General features: G+C 35.2%; 2 protein-coding genes across 4 annotated transcripts in view; one reads left to right on the top strand and one right to left on the bottom strand.

The window, feature by feature from the left end:
* Positions 1–681: 681 nt before the first annotated feature.
* LOC106175181 (cilia- and flagella-associated protein 65-like) lies at positions 682–18,668 on the bottom strand. Its single transcript, XM_013557051.2, has 41 exons — positions 18,478–18,668; positions 16,930–17,091; positions 16,528–16,666; positions 16,251–16,381; positions 15,943–16,057; positions 15,494–15,578; positions 14,946–15,091; positions 14,518–14,634; positions 14,114–14,222; positions 13,635–13,750; positions 13,176–13,325; positions 12,780–12,908; positions 12,425–12,493; positions 12,049–12,138; positions 11,723–11,803; positions 11,423–11,477; positions 11,139–11,224; positions 10,809–10,935; positions 10,140–10,447; positions 9,713–9,852; positions 9,305–9,389; positions 8,840–8,998; positions 8,366–8,531; positions 7,948–8,076; positions 7,512–7,668; positions 7,272–7,340; positions 6,872–7,000; positions 6,537–6,621; positions 6,127–6,285; positions 5,837–5,947; positions 5,519–5,596; positions 5,056–5,169; positions 4,734–4,892; positions 4,134–4,394; positions 3,586–3,720; positions 3,370–3,447; positions 3,052–3,254; positions 2,436–2,564; positions 1,887–2,112; positions 1,547–1,662; positions 682–1,307 (listed from the first exon to the last, which is right to left on the bottom strand). Exons 1-41 carry the CDS (start codon positions 18,498–18,500, stop codon positions 1,145–1,147), a joined length of 5,289 nt encoding a protein of 1,762 aa, XP_013412505.2. The 5' UTR covers positions 18,501–18,668; the 3' UTR covers positions 682–1,144.
* The window catches only part of LOC106175182 (N-acetylglutamate synthase, mitochondrial), a 10,687-nt gene continuing 9,080 nt past the window's right edge, over positions 18,658–20,264 (top strand). Inside the window, exons 1-2 of one of the 3 annotated variants that reach the window (XM_013557052.2) lie at positions 18,658–18,835; positions 19,826–20,035. In XM_013557052.2, coding sequence (XP_013412506.2) covers positions 19,860–20,035 — 176 coding nt within the window. In that variant the 5' untranslated portion in view covers positions 18,658–18,835; positions 19,826–19,859. Of the gene's footprint in view, positions 18,958–19,096; positions 19,117–19,825; positions 20,036–20,264 lie in introns of those variants that run through there. The other 2 variants (XM_087003655.1, XM_087003656.1) reach the window with 2 other exon arrangements.

Below are 20,264 nucleotides of genomic sequence, written 5' to 3'. Positions count from 1 at the left end.
GACGAAAGACAACTGTTTCAATCTTTAAAATAAATCCGTAGGCAGCAAAAGTATGTTTCATATATATATATGTCCATCCTAGCGTAAGCGAACACCCTATGTTCAAATATTCAGCGAAAGATAAGGATTTGGGCCGTTAAACCAAACTCCACGTGGAAGTAGACTTTGCACCTCTAGTGCCTTACAGACAAAGGAACATGAATGTATGTATATAAACTGCAGTGCCGTGACAAGTGTAACAGAGAAAACTTTGCAAACCTGAATCGCGCATTTGCTAGTCCTTGTATCACAAATGTAACTAATGACAGTCTTGGGAAACGCTTCAATATAAACGCTAGTGTGTACGATAATACATATTTAAATTAAATGTACTTATTGTACCCATGATGTTTTTAAGAGTAACACCCCATTTCCATCGATTAGATGGACCTGCTTTAGATCGACCTAACTCCCTGGGGGTTCACGCTAAATAGCTGTCAGCCGGGCGGACACCAAAGTTAATTACCCCCTTATAGCTTGTAGTAGGCAGGACGGACATTTAAGTCGGATTATCTGAAAGTAATCTAGTGAGACTCCCCGCGGGGATAGATCGATCTAAATCTATGGGAATAGAGCCTAAGACTTTACCTGGTAGTAATAAATTGAAGTGTTAAGTCAGACTAAATGATAAATTCCAAATGATTATCATTTAATTAAAATATTTATTTACAAAGATGATGTTCAATGTAAGTTGTACATGAATTATTGTAGAAAACACTGTTTTAAACTTTGCTAAATTATGTTTGAATCATAAAGGAGCAAAACCTTTAAATAAAAAAGCAAAACAAAAAGAGTTCAATCTTTAAGATAACCACTTCACAGTGCACATATCTTCAGTATGTTATACAATCAATATTTATATCACAACTATTATGTATATATACAAATGTTTCACACTGGACCAAATGGCACTGGATGGTGTCATCGTGTTTCAGATAATTCCACCTCAGCTATTTTTGACAGTTTTTTACACAGTCTTGTCAGTACACTAGATCCTCAGTGTCATATCTACATGTCACTTATTCCTAGGATTGGCCTGCCAGACCTTGAAGTTCCGGGAGAGATATTTGTACCAGTTTATATCCACCAGAGATCCATGCTGTGCTTATTTCTGATGTTTAGCCCCCTGTGGGGTGCTGGGTTTGGGAGGGAGTGCTATCAGCCTGGGCCTGGTGGTGATGTTGTATTCCCTATTGAAGGCCTCATTTACAATGTTTGTCAAAGTGTTTTCAAGCAGATGTTCCAGAGTTGAGCTGAATTCTGGTAATCTGAAAGCAGAGACAGGTTACACCAATGAACTAAGCACTACAATCATTTGGAATTTTCTTTATGAAGTAAGTCCTCATCTAAAATCAAGTATATTACACTATTTTCATTTACATGCATGTTTTGGTGATGAATTGCTAAACAGGCAAACAGGTGAACCATTGTAAAATAAATACAATTAAAATTGACTAAACAAGTCCAACTTTAAGCACCAGTGACTTGGAAGTACCCCTAACCTTACCTCTGTAATGCTTCTCTCTCCTTCAGTCGTTTCTCCTCCTGAAGGCTCTTCTCCACCTCGTCCTGTGTGCGCCGGTGGTGTTCAGGGACAGATGATGCCACTGATGCCACTTCAACCTGAATATTGCAAACAAACAGTCTCACAGGCCATCAAAATATATATATGAATTTGATATGTAGTATCTAAACTGACAACACAATAAACAAAAAAATTACACAATCATTTGAAAAAAATTCCCCTTTTAAAACCTGAGCATATTTTTAAAAAACTAACTTCAAATCTTCAACTGGATTAAAACTTAAAGGTATGTTACACAGCATACAGATATGTAAACATGTACCTGCTCGCCCAGACCCTCGGTTGAGTGGTCTGATGGTGATGGTGATGGTACATAGCCTGTCCTAGCGGGGGTGGGAGGACGATCACCAGGGGCAGTGGTAGGAGCACGAGTGGACGGGACAGTTACAGTCTTTGGTCTACCTTCACCAAGTTGAGTGAAGTATGGGATCGGCTCATCTGATATCTTTTTCACTGCTTCATGGAAGTCTACATCATCCAGTAGACCTCTGAAATCATATGTGAGGCATGGTGTCATCATGCGTATAGACTGATATTAAAAATATTTTCTGTTATTGCAATAATAGGTGAAAATACTGTAAATATTTGTTTTATAAAGATTTTATATTAAAAAAGAAGAAACTTGACAAGATCAAGTCTTGCTAGTAAGTGTGATAATTTCAATTTTAAACCCATCTAGATATTGGTTTTTTATTTCTCTCTTTTTCATTTTCATTTCTTTTCTCTTGGTAGTAGATGTGCACATATGCTGTGTCTGCAGAAACCGCTCATGAATAAATTAAATTTATTTCCCCCTTTTTAAGCAGCCTACCTCAATACATTGCTAACTACTCCAGTTACAATGTCAGCCTCTATGTCTGAGCACTCCACAGGTTCTTGTTTCTCCTTAATCTCCTCTGTCCTCTTCTCTACCTCCTTCTGGAGTTTGTCACCAAGGGTCCTAGGTGGGGAAAATCATCCATTGGTTTTAATCATTATCTATGCTTATTATTTATTTTCATGCCAAGCAAGATGTGAAACGATGGATTACCTTTACCAGTCCTTTACAAATATTGGATACTTAGATTTATGATGTATTTGCACTCACAGTAGCTCAATAACATTAAAATGTTACCATGGTTGGTGCAAAAATATGTCCCTATTACCTCTAACCAACTACCCTGACACCAGAAAACTAAACCCACCTTATTTAAATGGTAGAACCACTACTATTAATTCACTGATCTAATTATGATCACTGTACTGCAAAAAAACTTTTGTTCTAGAAATAAATTTGTACTATTCTTTTTTTTTATTTTTAATTTGATACCATGCCTTTAATGCAAGTAAAGTTTACTTACAAATTAAGCTAGGGTATATAAATATATCATCCTATACTATTTTCAGTAAAAGATTAAGAAAATAATCTTTCAACCTAACAAACCTACCTGTCCACAAATGTGCTCTTGAGCAAATCTGGAAAGTTGACCTGGAAGTCATCAATGTTATGGGTCCTGGCTGTCACTCCCAGGTGGATCAGGAAAGGCTCTGGTGGGGATGGTTTCTGCCAGAACTGATCATGAAGCTTCCCAACTAGTTGTTGTCTTTCTCGCTCGAGGTCAGCAGAGCTGTGTTTGATAGGGGGTAGAGTCTGCAGAGAGATATAGACAGCATACTTCAACACTACACCTCACACAAGATGGCAAAGGTATTAAGATAAAGTATATGAATTAATAAATAATTGAATAAATAAAGTTTTTACTCACAGAATATTTGATGAGGTCAGCCTCGGACTCCACCCTGTTTCCATTGAGCGCCTTAAGTCTTCCACTTGGAGGCCTCTCCTGGAAGATAAAGAACTGCTTGAAAACTTCTTGTAACTTTCCAATACTGTGACTACATGTATCTATGTGTTCTCCTCTGATCACAATATACAGGTAATGGTAACCAGCTCAAACTAGCCTCAACCCCCGATTCCTTACCTCCACATTCAGCACAGTGTGATCTGTGGTGAGGTCTTTCTCTGTGATGGTAAACTCATACATCTGGCGGTATTTTTCTTCATCCCATTCCTTCATCTTTTTCCTATAGACTGCCATCTCTGTCTCATCAGTGACCTGAGGGAGACACAATCAAGTTTTGTGTGCAAAGAAAGCTTTACTATATGAGTATAGTCTTCTTTACAGATTGAAAAGAATTCCCCCAAATTTCTAAGCAGGAAGAAGTACATGTATATAAAAATGTTAAAATTGCACTAACAAACATTCTGACACTTACAAAATAAAGATCAAAATTGGGAATTGTCTGGATCTAAATTATGGAATATTTATTTTCATAGGGTAGGCTAATATTATATATCTTGGAAAAAAAATGAAAAAAAGCTACAATAAAAGACAATAACCAAATGTCAGCCAGGAAATGTTAGTTGCTCATCAGTTCATCAGTAGAAACAAGACGAGTTAATTATTCTCCTACCACAGCATAATTCTATGCATATTATTGCAAGGGAAAAATTAACCGTTAATCTTACCTCACACACCAGGTCAAGGTCATAAAAGGAGGGTGTTCCACATGCTGTGAAAGTGACCTTACACATGTGTGACTGGCCTGGCTGTAAGGTGCCCTTGGCTGGCTGTATGCTCAATATCTGACTGTCTCCAGGAATTGTGACATGCCACTCATAAGATACCACATGGTCCAGAGACTTGTTGGTCAAGTTGACCATCTGTCTGGACTGGCTGAACAGTGGCAGGTTGCCCATGCTGATTCTTTCTTGGTTTAGGTACAGGAGCTGGAAAATATTAAAATCAAAAAAGGTTTTAACATAATCTCTAAACAAAAAGCAAAATTGTAGCAGAAGAAATTCCTATGCTAATTCTATTTTGAGACTTATTGAAGATAACTAAAAAACCAAAGTGATGAAAATAATCAAATAAAACGTTATTCAGCAGGTGTAGTACTGTTCAATTTGAAGAACAATTTCATTAGTCCTTGATTTGCGGATGTTTGTATAAGACTTACTTTGGTTAAATATAAGTTAAATATTGGTTAAACCTGTATATAATAAAGTTGATTGCTTTGCCCAGTTAATGAATTATATGTGGGAATAAAACTAATAAAGTAAAGTTACCTGTCCAGGCACAGGTACACTCTGTACAGCAGGGACACCTGACAGGTCATGCTGGTCAGTGATGGGCATGGTATCTCCCATCACACGCCGGTCATAGCCCACCCCAGTGAACGTGATCAGGGCACTGTCTCCATTGTGGACAAGGATTGGAACATCAACCTAAACAACAACAGTAACAACTGTTACATCATGGTTACAATGTTGCCATGGTCACAACTTATATGCCAACTCAACTGCACCTATAACATAAAACCATTTTATCTGCGATTTTGATTATTTGTAATAACTAAGGATCTAATAACTAAGAATCCCTATAATTTACCATGTAAGTCTTGGCTTCCAAGGGAGAGAACCTCCACTCAATGTAAGCAGTCCTGCCTGGCAAGATCTCTCCTTGTGGGTTTAGACACTCAAACACTGGATGGTCAAAGTTCTCCTGCAATTACATTGCAAAGCTTCAGATTAATGATCACTCACACTCAGTGTTAGAAATTAAGGCTGGACCGTCTGCCCGGGGCTGACAACTTTCAGAACGGGCTGAGAAGTTTTCCCACCCGGCACACATTCAGCCCAGCTACTTTTCAAGATGGCTGGACTTTCGGTCCAGCAACTTATTTTCCTAAGAGGCAAACGCTGCTCACACTCATTGATATTCAATGAAAAAAAAAAACTGAATAATCTTCTACACATAACAGTACACTGACTCTTGCATCCACAAACACACATGCACAAACACATGCACTTAGATACATATAAAGATAAAAACTACAAGGATAATTACTCACCTGTTTTAGTATTTCCAGAGGTAACAGATCAAACTCAAACTTCACAGGCACAGCTCCTCCATTATACAACTCATAGATCTGATGAGAAGAACAAAATTCAACCTGTTATATCAGCTATTGACAATTAAATGGTAAATTATTGAATATAATGAAGACAAAATCTATATAAAAAAATAATATTTTATAGGTTTTACACTAACAGACACATACAAAAGTCACATTTTAATGCTATTAAAATCTACAAAAGGAACAGTTGTGTACAATCATCTCTAATACAAGCTGTGGTCATTTGATCTGACCTACTTATTGATGACCTACCTGCTTGGGGCTATTCTTCTCTCCTACTGGTACTGGGGTAAACATGTGCTTATTGCTGGGGAAGTGGATGTATCTTCTCTCTGGTTCTACTGTTACCCCAATGAAATTCAGCTACAATTCAATAAGTAAATTAACATTATAAAACTATCATGACAGGTTAAACACCAGGTATATGCAATAATGTATGCTATTCACAAAAAATATGAGTAATTGTTCAGGAGTTAATTATAGATAAATTTCTTTCCTTAAAAATTATTTTCTCTTATTTTATATAAATTTCATTTTTGTACCAGGATTTCTCTTCCTCTAGCCAGTTTGAGCAGGACTGGTAGTCTGTCAGTGCCCGGAAGAGTGTGGTTATAGCTGAGGGTTATAGTCTGTGTTTCTCCTGGTTGAAGTTTGCCTTTCCTGGGCACCACATCAAACAGTTTATTGTCCATCACTTTCATCTGCAACAATCCAAATATAACCATATTTAAGCAATAAAAGAACAACAATTAAGTGTTTAAAGGTAAAAGCATTTTGTTACTCTATATTGTAAAGTGCAAGAGTAATTAAAAAATTCAAAAAAGAAAAAAAAATCGAATTAAAAAGTACAAAAAATAATTACAATAATAAAATCATTTTACCAAAAATGGGGAAAAAGTGTAGAATGTGGCTTTAATTTCAAGTGCAAGTATAACATTTTCCATGTTATTACCTCATGCAGTTCATCTTCATCAAATTCTCCTGTCTCTGCCCAATATTCCAGTTCCAGTTGCAAGTCACAAGGAAACAGGAATGCCCTACAGCATACAGTGATCAATTAATCATCTCATATATTTGTGAGGAATTTATCACCGAAAAAGAATAATTACTTTTCACTTCACATCTTTAAAAAGTGATACAGCTGTTTTTAGTGTGATAAGATATTAAGAAACCTCCATCAAATGCAGAAACAACAGGTTTATTTTAAAATATTAAGAACAACAACAATGACAACAACAAAAATGGTCAATGTCTGCATGAGCCAGTCAGGTTGGCCAAGCAGCGTACCATTCAGTAGGGACAGCTCCAGTGTTCTCCACCATCAGGCTGACTGTACAGGGTTCACTGTTTACGGGAGCTGCACTGAAGTTGAAGTCCAAGATGGCTCTCGTGTACACAGGAGGTCGACGTCTGTGGCTGGAACATACACAGTTCAATGTTAATATCCCTTTTTTTGTTTTAGAAGCATATTGTCATAATCTTGGCTCCAATATCTATACATCATGTCTTGATTATAGCATAGGTCTATAGGCTATCCATATAAATGGTAATAAATGCCAGTGACATAGCAGTTCCTTTTTTAAACTCAAAATGCCAATGGTATACACTTGGTGTATGAATATGTACACAAAAGAATATGAACACTTTTTTTATTGTCTTAGTGATTATAATTGACAGCCTAGCTTACCTGTGCCTTGTAGCCACAGAGTACATCAACTCTGCTGCAGATGGATCCGAGTCCACACACATGTTTAAACTAAAAGGAAGCAAAACAAATTGTGTACAATGACAAGTAAAACAGAAAGTACAGTCTCAAGCCATAAAATGAGGTAAAATGATGGATTAATCTTTACAGAGACTTTTATAAACAGATACTGGAGTCATACTAAGTTCATTAACCTATTCCTACAGATATCTGTTTACTCACTTGTCCAAAGAAAACAAATTCCATAGTTGTTTTTTACTGATGCCAAGTGCGCTGCCATAACACCTGGCATCAGTGACAGCCATTGTGGGGAAGACACCTGTGGCTAACACATGACTGATGTAGTGGGTATCTGCAGCTACTGGATTCACAGACTCATCTGAGGAGATAACAGCATATATACATACATATCCTGCTTTAGTCTGCTGAAACACACTTCTGTTATTTTATTAATTTTTTATACATCTGTCCTACTTGTGATTCATTCCGCACTTGTTGTTTCAAATACTGACTTCATTTTTCAGACTTAAGAGTTGGGGACTGAGCATTTTCACACTGCAGTGGTGCTCCTTTTAATTTCAAAATTGAACTGATGAACATAACAATATGTATTTTTAGTGCAACTTAAGTGACCAGAGATGACGAGAAAAGATCCTACCTTCAGGAGTGACCAGCTGGTAGGATATGGAGAACTGGTAGCAAACCCTCCTCACTGGGCGGACAGTGGCTAAGATTCTTTTCTTGGACCGTGCTGGGAGGACACCACTCATTTCCTCCAGCTCCAGCACTGAAAATACAATACATATAACAATTACTAAATAAATATGTGTACCGTTCAAAATAACATTTTCTTTGAAAATTCATTAAAAAATACAAATATCTGTACTTTTTTGTATTGATTCTAGTTCAGGCGTATCAGTTACTTACATATGGTGAGAACAGTCTATGGGGCTCACAAAAGTGTGTGTGTGTGTGTGTGTGTGTGTGTGTGTGTGTGTGCGCGTGCATATTTGTGTGCAAGTTTAAATTCATTCTAGAACATTTCTGTAAAATCTTCCACAAGCTGTAGTCCTGACCTATGTCATCCTGCCTAGTCAGCTCCTCAGGGTACGGCCCACTGATTGTCTGCTCTATCTGCAGCTTGAAATGCAAGGCACAGTCTCCTTTGTTCCACAGCACTATGTACTGAGAGGCAGAGCTGCCTACTATTACATTCCCAAAGTCATAGTACGAGTCTTCAGACTGAAAAGGACAGATCATTAATTAAAAACCTTAGAGCAGATTTTTTTCCTTTTTGCTACAACATTTATCATCAAATTCTGCATTGCCAGCTATGTGCAGTGGTTGGTGGAAACATCATATCTCCCTAAATGTTAACAATGTACATTTCCCAACCATCACTACTATCAACACAATCTAAATACAGAAACAAATTTCATCATGTTTACCTAAACTATTAAACAGACTTAATCTGGTTCAATATAATTTGAAATTTCTATCCCATGCAGCATTAAGATTTTCAGGTTCAACATGTAAACCCTATTTCATACCTTGATTTCTCCCACTGCACCCTGACCAATGGCTCTAACCAAGAACTGTTTCTTCTTGCCCCCTGAGGAAGCAGCACTCTGTCCCTGCCCCCAGGCTATCAGGCTGGGCTTGCACACGTACTTCCCCTTTTCAAGGGGAGTAAAGGACCAGGTGTGAACCTGAAGGGACAGATGAACACAAAGATACAATATCAGTGTTTGCAGAACATTTTTTTTTCAAAGTACAAGTGAATGATGTGGCATTGTAATCTAGCTGTCACTCCTTTCAATGAACTCTAGGCAAGTGTTTTCATATCTTGAAATTTAATTCAACAGAAGCAAACACATAGTAGGTAGCTGGCCATATACTGATATTAAGTACCAGTGTTTTGTCTCTGTATCATCAAGTGCACATGTGATGTCAAATACTTGTATAAAACTGTACAATATTTTGTATTGGTTTTGGTACCAGTGCAGTGTTAGTACCTGTGATTCATTGGGTAGTATCAAGCCTTCCTCTGGTGTCACTGACAGGACCTTGGCATCACAGTGCTTCAGCTTCCACTCAAACCTGAAATTATTAATACACATGTACCATCCAGCTTACTAACAATACATATGGTTACTGAAACTGGAAATTCTACACTGGATGAGGGAGAGAATGTGTCAAAGTACTTCCACTTGAAACAATTGTGATTGGCATAGATTACATTTATACACCAGTGCCCAGGAACATTTATGAATATATGTCATCAAAAATGAAACAGACAATGCAGAATGTCGGATGTTGCTTGTCTTATTTTATAAAATGTCATCAATAAGTAAATTTAACTGACAATGCAGAATGTCTGGTGTCCCGTGTTTTATATAAGGACCAATCCATCATGAACTGACCTGAGTGGAATCCTTGACATGTTTTTCACTGTGTACTGGACATGAGAGGCAGTCCCAATGCAGGTTGGTTTAAAGTAAACCACTCCTCCATTATCCAGTAAAATGTTGGGGGATTCTGCAGACCCCCAGGCCAATATTTGCTGCAATAAACCAAACACCAGTGGGAATAACAACATGTCAGGAAATAACTATATTTATATTTATAAATATATAACAAGGAGTAATGAAGAACTGAGGTTCTTTTTTATCAATCAATCAGTGTCAACAAATTTCAGTTAGCGATGGCAAATTATGCAAAAAAAAAAAACACAGTATGAATCTAAGTGCCAATTCATATAGTAAGGAATTTCCCTGTAATACATGCAAGGCTTTCAAGTGATCTTTCAGATAGAACATACATATTACTGTTTTTTTATTTTATTCCTACCTTGGTATTTTTCTCTGCATCATTCAAGCATAGTTTAAGTTCTTGTTTGTAAGTTTTCACCTCCTTGGGGAGCATTCTGACAACAAACATTTGGTGTTCTGTGGTCAACAAACCCTTGGTCGGCTTCATAGAATAGACATCTGACTTGTCTTTCTCAAAGTCAAATAATACAGGGGTAGTCCCAACATTAGACAGCAGCAGAGTTCTGTAAGTTGCTTCATTAGTATTCACTGCAGGGAAAACAAGTTTTTCTGTGTCCAAAGTGACTCTTGGTAGGAAAGTTTCATTGTTTGGCATAAAGGTGTGTCCTGAAAAAAAATCATTGAAAGGGTTTAATAAAAGGTGCTACATCTAAATGGAACAATACAAGAAAACGTTCACTGTTTAATTCCAGCAGATCTGATTCTAAGCTTAAGGGTAATTGTTTCCCAAATTAATCAATGAAAATAACAATAATTCTAGTGCATGTTACATTGTTAGAAAATAAATCCCTTATACATTATACATGCACTGTCACTTACTTTAAGGAATATCTAACATCTGTGCATTGATGTATTTTAAATACTTACTGTTTTTACATTATATGTACATTGTCATTAGTAGCTCACACAGCATACTAGCTTATATGCAATAACTCTTAATCTATGCAAGTATATGAGGTGGCTGTACCTGTGGTCTGGAGTGTAATACACCAGGGTGGACAGTGAGTGGTGTCCTCCACCAACCTGTAGTCACGCATACTCTTGTAGTACACATAACACTCCAGCTCAGCCCCATAAAACTGATTTGGAGCATTCTGAAAATAACCAATGATATTATTAAAATTGTGCTTTTCAAACTTGAAAAAAAATTGATTCATTGTAATTATTAGCACTTTGTTTTACCCCATGATGTGAAGGTTTATATTCCACCTTGCTACCAGAGCAGTTAATAACTTTAACAAATACAGATTGAAAGAAAAATTCTAATTTTTTTTCCAACAAATAAGCATGAACTTACTGGTTTGAAATTAACCCTGAAGGAGCAAGCTTTTAATGGAGGGATATCCATGGAAGATGGTACAACAGAAAACACATGGTCTTCCCCTGAAGAAAGGACACACAAATTTTAAGAAACAGTATTGTTTGCTGACTATTTAAATGAATAATCAACAATTTCCACATAAATTAAACATTATCTAAAAGCTAGCAAGAATACTGTTCAATAATGATGGTTAAATATTTCTATAATGGTGTTAAAACGATATGGCAATCACACTATATTTCTTGGTTGTCTTGTATTACCTCCCATCCATTGCACTGTCACCTTGCCTTTTGTGTGATTGGTAATATTGAAACTCTGGAAAAATGAAACAAATTATACGTTAAAATATAGCAGCTAATTTAAGAACAATACAGAATAAGAACAAAAGGCTGTAGTGTAATTTATCCATTACTATAGTTTACACATTTAAAATAGACTTTGTCCAAAACCTACTCATTGCGATATAACACACTATGACAATTTGTAAGAAAGCACGCCTTTAATGGAACATAAAAATCAATAATAATATAACATATAGTAACTGTAATTCTAATACTTACTTTTTGCTCAGTCACTCTCCAGTTGGTGATGTTCCCAAAGTCAGCAATATGCATGTCTGTGCTGGCATGGGGGACAGTGTGCTGAAACAAAAAAAGGAGGGTGTCATTGATATCAGCTTGTAATGGATATTAAGAGGAAATTGAAACATTTCCAATTTCTTCATTCTGGTGTCACATTTCAGCAGTGTTTGACTATGACTTATGTTGTCCTTTGATATGGTAGGAAATAAAGATTTTTCAGTGGCACAAGATAATGATTTGTTGTACTTGCAGATATTTCCTCTTAAACCCCCCTTCTTTGTACATCTAAGGGTGTGTAACCTTACCACAATGTCTGAGTAGTATCCATCATTGAAGAATTCATCCATGGGTGGAATGCGTGGGACTGGATAATTCACAGGATCAATAGCCTCTGACTGATAGGAAATAAAACAATTTCCATAAAAATTCATCATCAGCAGCCAAAAAGTGCCATAATTAATGATTTCTCTACTTCTTCTCAAGTTTATTGGTCAGTTTCTGAAATTACTTAGTACTTAAATAAAAGAGAATAAGGAATGTATTTTTGTTGTGCAAAATTGCCATCAATAATCAAATTATTTGGCAAGTTGTGTGAAAAACTAAAATACATATAGAGCTTATGTTTACTAAAATTAAAATTGAAACAATGTATGAAAGAGGATGAAACTGTGGCATTGTTACCTGATGAGCCATGAGTGCTCCTGACTGGTCCTTTTCAAGTTTGCCTGCCTTCAACAATTCATTCAATTGCTGAAAGAAACATACAGAAATGAGTGTCTGCTGAACTCATATTACAAAACATTATTAAAGCACACTGATAAACATTGTAAAATGAAGTGCACTAGCAAAATTAACATTTTCACCTTTGTTACTTTTTAAATAGTAAAAACAAAATATTGCAAAAATGATGTGTAACATATAAAACACAATCTGATCTACACATGATGAACTGTACTTCATTTCCAGGACCTTGATTTTTATTGTTATTACCAAAATCATTATCATTATCTCTATTTGTACCATTATTGTTCCTTACCTCAGGTGGAAAGAATGACAATCCTCTCTGGGTATGAACCCTCAGTCTCTCCACATGTTTACACTGTAATACAGCTGGTTTCATTGTCTCAGAATGACATGTGCCCAAAAGATCCAAGAACAAAGGACCCTAGATAAAAAAGTTGTTTTTTTAATTAAAACAAACTGCAAAACTTTCCAAAGAAGGCTCCAGCACTAAAATCTGTTTTCACTAAATTTTCTCTGCATAAAGTCTAATATTAGTGAAGTAAACTCATAACATACAAGTTCAGGACTAACATTACAGACACAAGATTGATGTAATAGAACATTCTATGCTAAAATGATAAAACAATCTGTGACTTACACACAATAATATATCAGTAACATTATCATGTGCTGTTACTCAAAAACTCACCTGATTTTGAACCAGACAGACAACTCTCCTGTAGTAATTTATTGGATGTGAGGGCTGAAACTTCAACACTATTTTTGTGTAAGAGTCTGGCTTCAATGTACCGCACACCTTGTCCAGTTTGAAGACACTCTCATTGCAGTCAAGCATGAACTGTAAATAAACATGGAGTGATCAATTACCATCACACAGACAGAACTTTTCGAGTATTCACCATAAAAGATGTCAACAACATCACACATCCAAATGGGTGATGGCCAAAAGCTCTAATAACAAACTTTCGAAAATCAGTCATGAGTATTTATGTTAATATTTTTAAAATAAGATCTAATGAAGTCATTTTCACTTATAGAAAGACTTCACAAGCCTGAAAGCTTGGCAAGTGATTGTATCAAAGCCAAATCAGATCATGATGTCATGGTTCAGGAATATTTTGTGAAGTTTCATGAGAACAGTTATTACCTGGAAGGTGGCTTCTATGTCAGACTTGTTCCTGATCTCCAGTGACCTGGTGGACGTATCCCCAATATCTATTTGCAGAAAGTTGATCACACTTGTACTCAGCTCAACTGCTGGACCTAAAAAAATGGAAATTTACACTGAATTTATTTTTATCCTTTATTTCTTGATTTTAAGGCATCTAATACATATTGTAACTCACCATTTTAAACAAATCTTCTGATGTGTTTTTTCTTTTTTACTTTGTATTTTTACAAACATTTTTACTAGCACTAAAATAATTTTCCATAAAGCATGCATCCTTGCAATCTGTTTTCCTTAATATAGGTTTTTAAAATATTTTTTTCTATATTAAGAAATGAAGGACATTCCAGGGTAGCATCAATCTCATAGCATTCTATGGGCTAAGAATTTAGTTTCTAAAAAGAAATCATAAAAAAAGAAAAAATGTTCCTTAAGAAAAGTCAATAAATTGATTTTACCTCTAGAAGAACCCATACACTTAATGACAGTCTTGCTGACATTGCCAATGGCAGAGACATGGAAGTAGTCTATACTTGTTGTTCCCACTGTGTTAGGGCAGAAGTAGATCTAAAAAGAAATTTCCATTACTTTGCCTTAAAACAGATGAAAATTATGAATGGCTGGAAAGTTTTTCATATAAATTTTAACTTCATAAAATTGCATATATAATGAGTTTACAAATAAGTTGTGATTTCTCACAAAATTCTATTTTTAAGTTATATCACTTTGAATGTTTATGTCAAAAAGTACGATTCACAGCTACTTACAGTATATAAGAATATTACTTTAAATCTCTGTAATCTTAAAGAAATAGAGAAAATTCAAATAAGACTCATCCATAGAGTATGTCAAGGATACTTACTGGAATTCTCACAGAACTCATTGGTGGGACAATTCCATTTTTCTGAGGACACCTGTAGACACAGTCTATCCTGGAAATACTGCTGGCAGGCTGCTGTACTGAGAATGGAGCATTTACCTGAAATACATTTACTTAATACATGTATGTATTCAGAGTAATTCCAGCATGGTAATACTGCTGGCAGGCTGCAGCAATGAGAACGAGGATCTGACCTGGAAATCATTTACTACATATCACTGTATCTATTACACAAATAATCAAACATTTCAATATGCATCTAATTTATACATATGAAGTCGACATGAACAGCTTTGAAATCAAAGCTGACTTGTTTGGTTTAAAAATGTGAATAGCCCAATGTTTCTTAGTGAAATGGTTGATTAAACATTGATCAGTCTATAAGAGCTGACCAAATGCTGAACACTTACGGGTGACAAGTTATGCAGCTCCACAAATTTCTCCACGCTTTTGCCCACTGGGATCTCCCCAAAATGTGCCACAGCCTCTTTGTCATCTCTGTTCAACTCTTCAACTGGTTTACCATCACTGGATACTAACAAATGGGGATATTTCCCTGTGGGAGAAAAACAATCAATTTAAGTAACAGAAAATGTCCATGTAAATACCATCATGATCTTTTTAGGAATGGATTTTCTCCTCCTGAAGAACTTCGATCCTTATCTCATTTAGGCTGCATATCCTGATGCTGTACAACTAATGTGCTTAGCTGAAGTAATCATGAAAAAGTTTGAAAACCTCTTATCTCTGAATACATAATTGCAAAGATATGCATGAATGATTTCAAAAATAAATGCATAGAATTATACACAAAACATCTTGTTTAGACAGAAATGTTAGCTGCAGCTGACTTCAGAATCATCTAAGTTTTTGCTTACTTCAAGATTTTCCACCAAAAATGGTGACTTCTGCTGACAGTGAATTTTAACTCGAAGGTCAAACAAAAGAATGATCATACCTATGCCATTCAGTTTTAAACCTTGAGCCTCCGTAAACTCTGCACCATATTTGCAAACAGCTTCAGCCACATACACTGAGGCACCCTGCAATGAAAAAATATAAACAACCATAATGTTTCTTATCATGAACCTTTGTGAACACTAGACACTGAATAAGACCATAGCTTAATTAACCAGCCATATGCTACACAGTACAGGTGTGTTATGACACAAATAGAAACTTTAAATGGATTGTTTTATCCACCTATGTACCTGAGCTTTAGAGTTTACTCGAAACCCAAACCCATTTTATTGACATACCCCTGTCATCACAGTCAACCACAGAGGCTGGCTGATAAAGAAAAAGGTTCTAGTAAACTAGAAAACTCAGGGCGAAACTAATGTATACATCCAGAAACCTTAGCCAGGTAAAATATAATGCTATCTAGGTTTATCTACCTATTCTTACCTTTGGTTTAAATGTGGCTGTCAAGACACATGAAGTAAAGGGTTCTAAAGCTCCTTCACTTGGTTCAATGATGAAGGGATCTTCAACTTCCCATTGGAATGGTGTAAATAACTCACTGAAAATAAAACAAGTCACATGGATACATTACAGCACTTTTCAATATCATGAATTCAGAGTCATTCACTGCATTTCATAAACACATTACAAATGAAATACCCTGTAACTCCACAACAAATACTTATTCCAGGTTCATTCAAACAGAAACACTCACTTTACTTATTTCTATCATAAAATTGTACAACCGTTACCTTGTGTTTTTTAGCTCAAAAGTAAGTTGTATTTGATCTTCCACTGCACACATCTGAAAATTGAGAAGTTCTGGCAAAGCAATCTCAAACTTAGGCAGAACAGCCTTGATAGGGACTTCAAAGTTCCCCTCCTGAAATAAAGTAAAAAAAAATTAATTCAATTCAAATAAATAAAAAAACACCATTTTAATCATGACACACATTCTTTAAAAAGTAAGTAATTTTTCAAAAATATTTTATGGTGTGTTAGAGATTATATCCATCAGACTATACTTACAGTGCACTCAAATTCAATTTTATCTTCATATTCATTTTTCTCCAAAGGTCTAAATGTAACAGGCAATGTAAAACTGGTTCCTGCACTGAGAACAATAGGTTTGGGATACAATGTGGAAAAGAATCTGGTAGATGGCGCACTGAAAAACAGATTTAAATCATAAAACTGTCATTTCAAATATCATATGTTCTATAAATTGTATTTTCTTGTGGTCTTTTTTTTCCTTCCACATAAAGCAAAATTTGATGTTCTTACATAATTTACCTCACAAAATTAATTTATTTACATCAATAGTAAATGAAATGACACAGTTTTGTAAACACAATGAATCTGCACATAAAAAGATAATTGTATTTCATGTCCTATAATACTAAATATTTGAATTGTATAAATGGTATTTACCTGTACTTTAGCTTTTGTGTTTTCACTTTGACATTCTTCAGAGTAATATTTTTAGTATATTCTCGACCAGGTTCCCAACCTTGCCACACCACTCCAGGCACTACTTCAATTCCATTGTAATTAGCTTTGCCAGAATTTTGAGTAAATAATGGCTGCTTTGTTCTGAAATATAATGAGTGTATTTCAATTAAAATACTGTTTGGTAATACAGTGACAGTATTACCAAATACTGTGAAAGTTAGAATCACCAAAAAAGAAAAAAAAAGAAAATTTTATGAACTCAAAAATTAGTTTTGATCTTGGTAAGTACCTAAATAATTTTCATCAGTATCATAAAGGGGCAATTCTAAGGAAATTGGTGGTCCAGAAGTAAAATGCATTTGTGATATGTATTTATCATACAAGAACCTCAAACTATATATTTTCACTTTACATGCTACAGACAAGGACGTTCACATAAACATAAATCTAAAAATAAGTCACAACTTTTTGATAAATTTAAAACCACCTAAGACTGTTAATGATTGTTTCAGTGAATTCAGCAATACTGTATCCATAAGTGAACTTGGTTTCACTTTGAAAAGTGGTACAAATTTTACATATTTCAACAGTGAATTACATCTGAAATAAAGGGAAACAAGGAGCTATAGACCTTTTACCTGGAACCAATTTTGGTGTACTTTTTTCATTTGCTTGGAGAAGGATTTCATTTGAAATCAAGATATGTTGCTGCTATTTTTGTTGTAAAATATTTAAGATGTATGGTTTTGTTAAGAAATGTGTCACTTCAGTATGCCGTAATTGATGAACAAACCCAGCTGAGGTAGTTAGAAGTAAAATGTTTCAGTGATTCAAAATTAAGCACTGTTGCAGCATTTTATACATGTAGCTTTTAGTTTAACAATAAGCTGAACAATTAAGTTACTCATTATAATATATTAGGGCTAGGTTTTAGTATGATGAATAAATGCCATAAAGACATTAAGCTATAAATTATTTGTTATGTTATATATTTTTAATTCTTTATTTCAAATGCTCTTTATGATTTCAGCAAACACAATGCACTGAATCTGGTGTTGTCTAAAAGTTGCCAGTCTTTTTTTCACGGTAAACAGAATGCTAATAGTAGTACTTTTGCATTCAATCGTGTGGCTGAAAGATCTGATTCCAGTGACTTGTGATTAACAAATTAAAAGTGATAAATATGTTATAGTATTTTCTGCTATATCTTACCAGAATCAATTATGTACATGCATATATAACTTTGCTTTTTAAGCTTACTGGTACTGTAGCTGTCCACTTAAAAATAAAAATGCTAACTGAAGAGATTGAAGCACTTTTCCGAAAGAAGAATAGCACAAAATATTAGAAACATCTTTTTCTTAAAAATCTGTCTCAGGTATAAAATTACGTGCAAAGATATTTCATTTCGCATTTTAAAGGGGAAAAACGATGCCTGCACTGTTGCAGTCAAGTCAGTAAAATCCAGTCTCAAAACTCTCAAGATAGCATACGTGCTTATACTTTGAAAATTTCAATCAAAAATACCTGAGACAAGTGCTCATCATCATCTTGGTGTATCCTGTATTTCACTTTAATCAAAAATGGTCCATGTATCATAAAACAGCATTATTTTCTTCGAAAGTTTGGTAAAAGCCGCCATCATGAAAACAAAAATGGCGCTGTTGCTATGAGATAAATCCCATCATGCAATTTTAGTATATTTCTGTTATTTAGAACAGAAACCTTTTCAATATTTCGTTGCGGAGTATTTTTTGTTTTTAGTTCAAATAAGTAAAACTATCTTAATTATAAAAATATACTAATAACAGTACTCCGTGATTACTCGAGAAAGTTCGTCTGCAGCATGGTGGATGTTGACGTTTCATTTGTGTGTAACTGCGTGGTAAGTGCAAATAAATTGGTGTTTCTAAACATCTCCACCTGCAGGATAAGTGACGCCTCATGGCTAAAAATGGCGTTCCGTGATTATTTACGATCCGTTGACTATCCTGGTGCTTGAATTAGGTAATACATTTGTCTGCAGAGCAGTATGTGGCCTGTGACTTGAGAGCGACCCTGGGCTGGCGATTTGTGCCATGATTTAACGAACGGCTAGTTTAAATGTTAAATGGCATTAAACTGTCTTGGATATCGAGTAATGCATTCTTACACGCTATCAAATTGGTACGTAGCTTTGCTGCTGCAGGTTGCTGAATTTATTGTGATTCTCTGTGTACACTAACGTGACAGAAAACCAAACGTTATTACTTGCCCGAGTTGCGTCAACAACATATTTAAATGTTCCACTATTTGCCTAGGGTTAACCCCTAAACCGGAACTACGTTGTTTATGTAGGTGAGTCTTAGAAGATCTTAGAAATCTGCTCAAAACAGTATGTGCTCAGAGGAACTACATATCTCGGCTATTTTTGTCCCAAATGTGCTCATTAAATATGGTCCATATGCTGAGCTATTGAATGCCCTGATTAAAATGTATATTGAAGCTAACTAAATGCATGATATTATATATTGGGTAGTTGTTACAATAGTAGTATTTTCTATACACATGTAATTCTCAATTTTATAAGGAGTCGGTTTGAGATAATTGTGGATGAAAATAAATTAACTGAAACCCTATAAACCTGTTAAATCCGTGAGAAATGAGTAATTAGAAAGGATAGCAGTGGTACACATGAATTGTTATAATTTCAACTTAAAGAGAATTTTAAAAACCGTTTATTTAAAAAATATTATGATTAACTTACTTGCATGGCTATAGCTTATTTCCTTTTTATTAGTTCTGAATTAATTTTTGTAGTTTTAGGTTTTATGTATTTGTAAACAGTGCTGAGACGCGTATAGCGTGGTTTTAAGGCATTTTTTTTTTTTTTCAGTTTTGAGGTTACCAGATGACCCTCACACAGCAGAATGAAGATCCTGACACATCAGACATCCTCTGTGTGGGCACGGCGTATGCGCTGTCTGCAGCTTATAAGTTCAGACACTGCAGAAAACAAGGCAGCCTTATTTCCGACTCCAGGCAGAGCTATGTTGTGGAGAGATAAGCTTAATAGATTGAGACAAGTCAGACCTTACAGTATCAAGTAAGACATTTATTTTGGCTCTACTTATCTTTCCTAATTCAGACATTGAAAATGATAAAACCCCTCAACTTAAAATACTAGATGTTGGTATTCTTTCCGATATGTCAAGAATTATATGTAAATATTGTGACATTAGAACAGAAGTGTACTTCATTAGCTGTTTAATTCATTCTAATTAAATCAATACCTTAAATAAAATTTTATAATTGTATCAGTTAAGCTGTTTTAT

This window comes from Lingula anatina, chromosome 2, assembly GCF_051362555.1.
Source record: "Lingula anatina isolate TDL-2025a chromosome 2, LinAna3.0, whole genome shotgun sequence".
Lineage (NCBI taxonomy): Eukaryota > Metazoa > Brachiopoda > Lingulata > Lingulida > Lingulidae > Lingula > Lingula anatina.
This window is presented reverse-complemented; position numbering and strand designations above follow the sequence as displayed.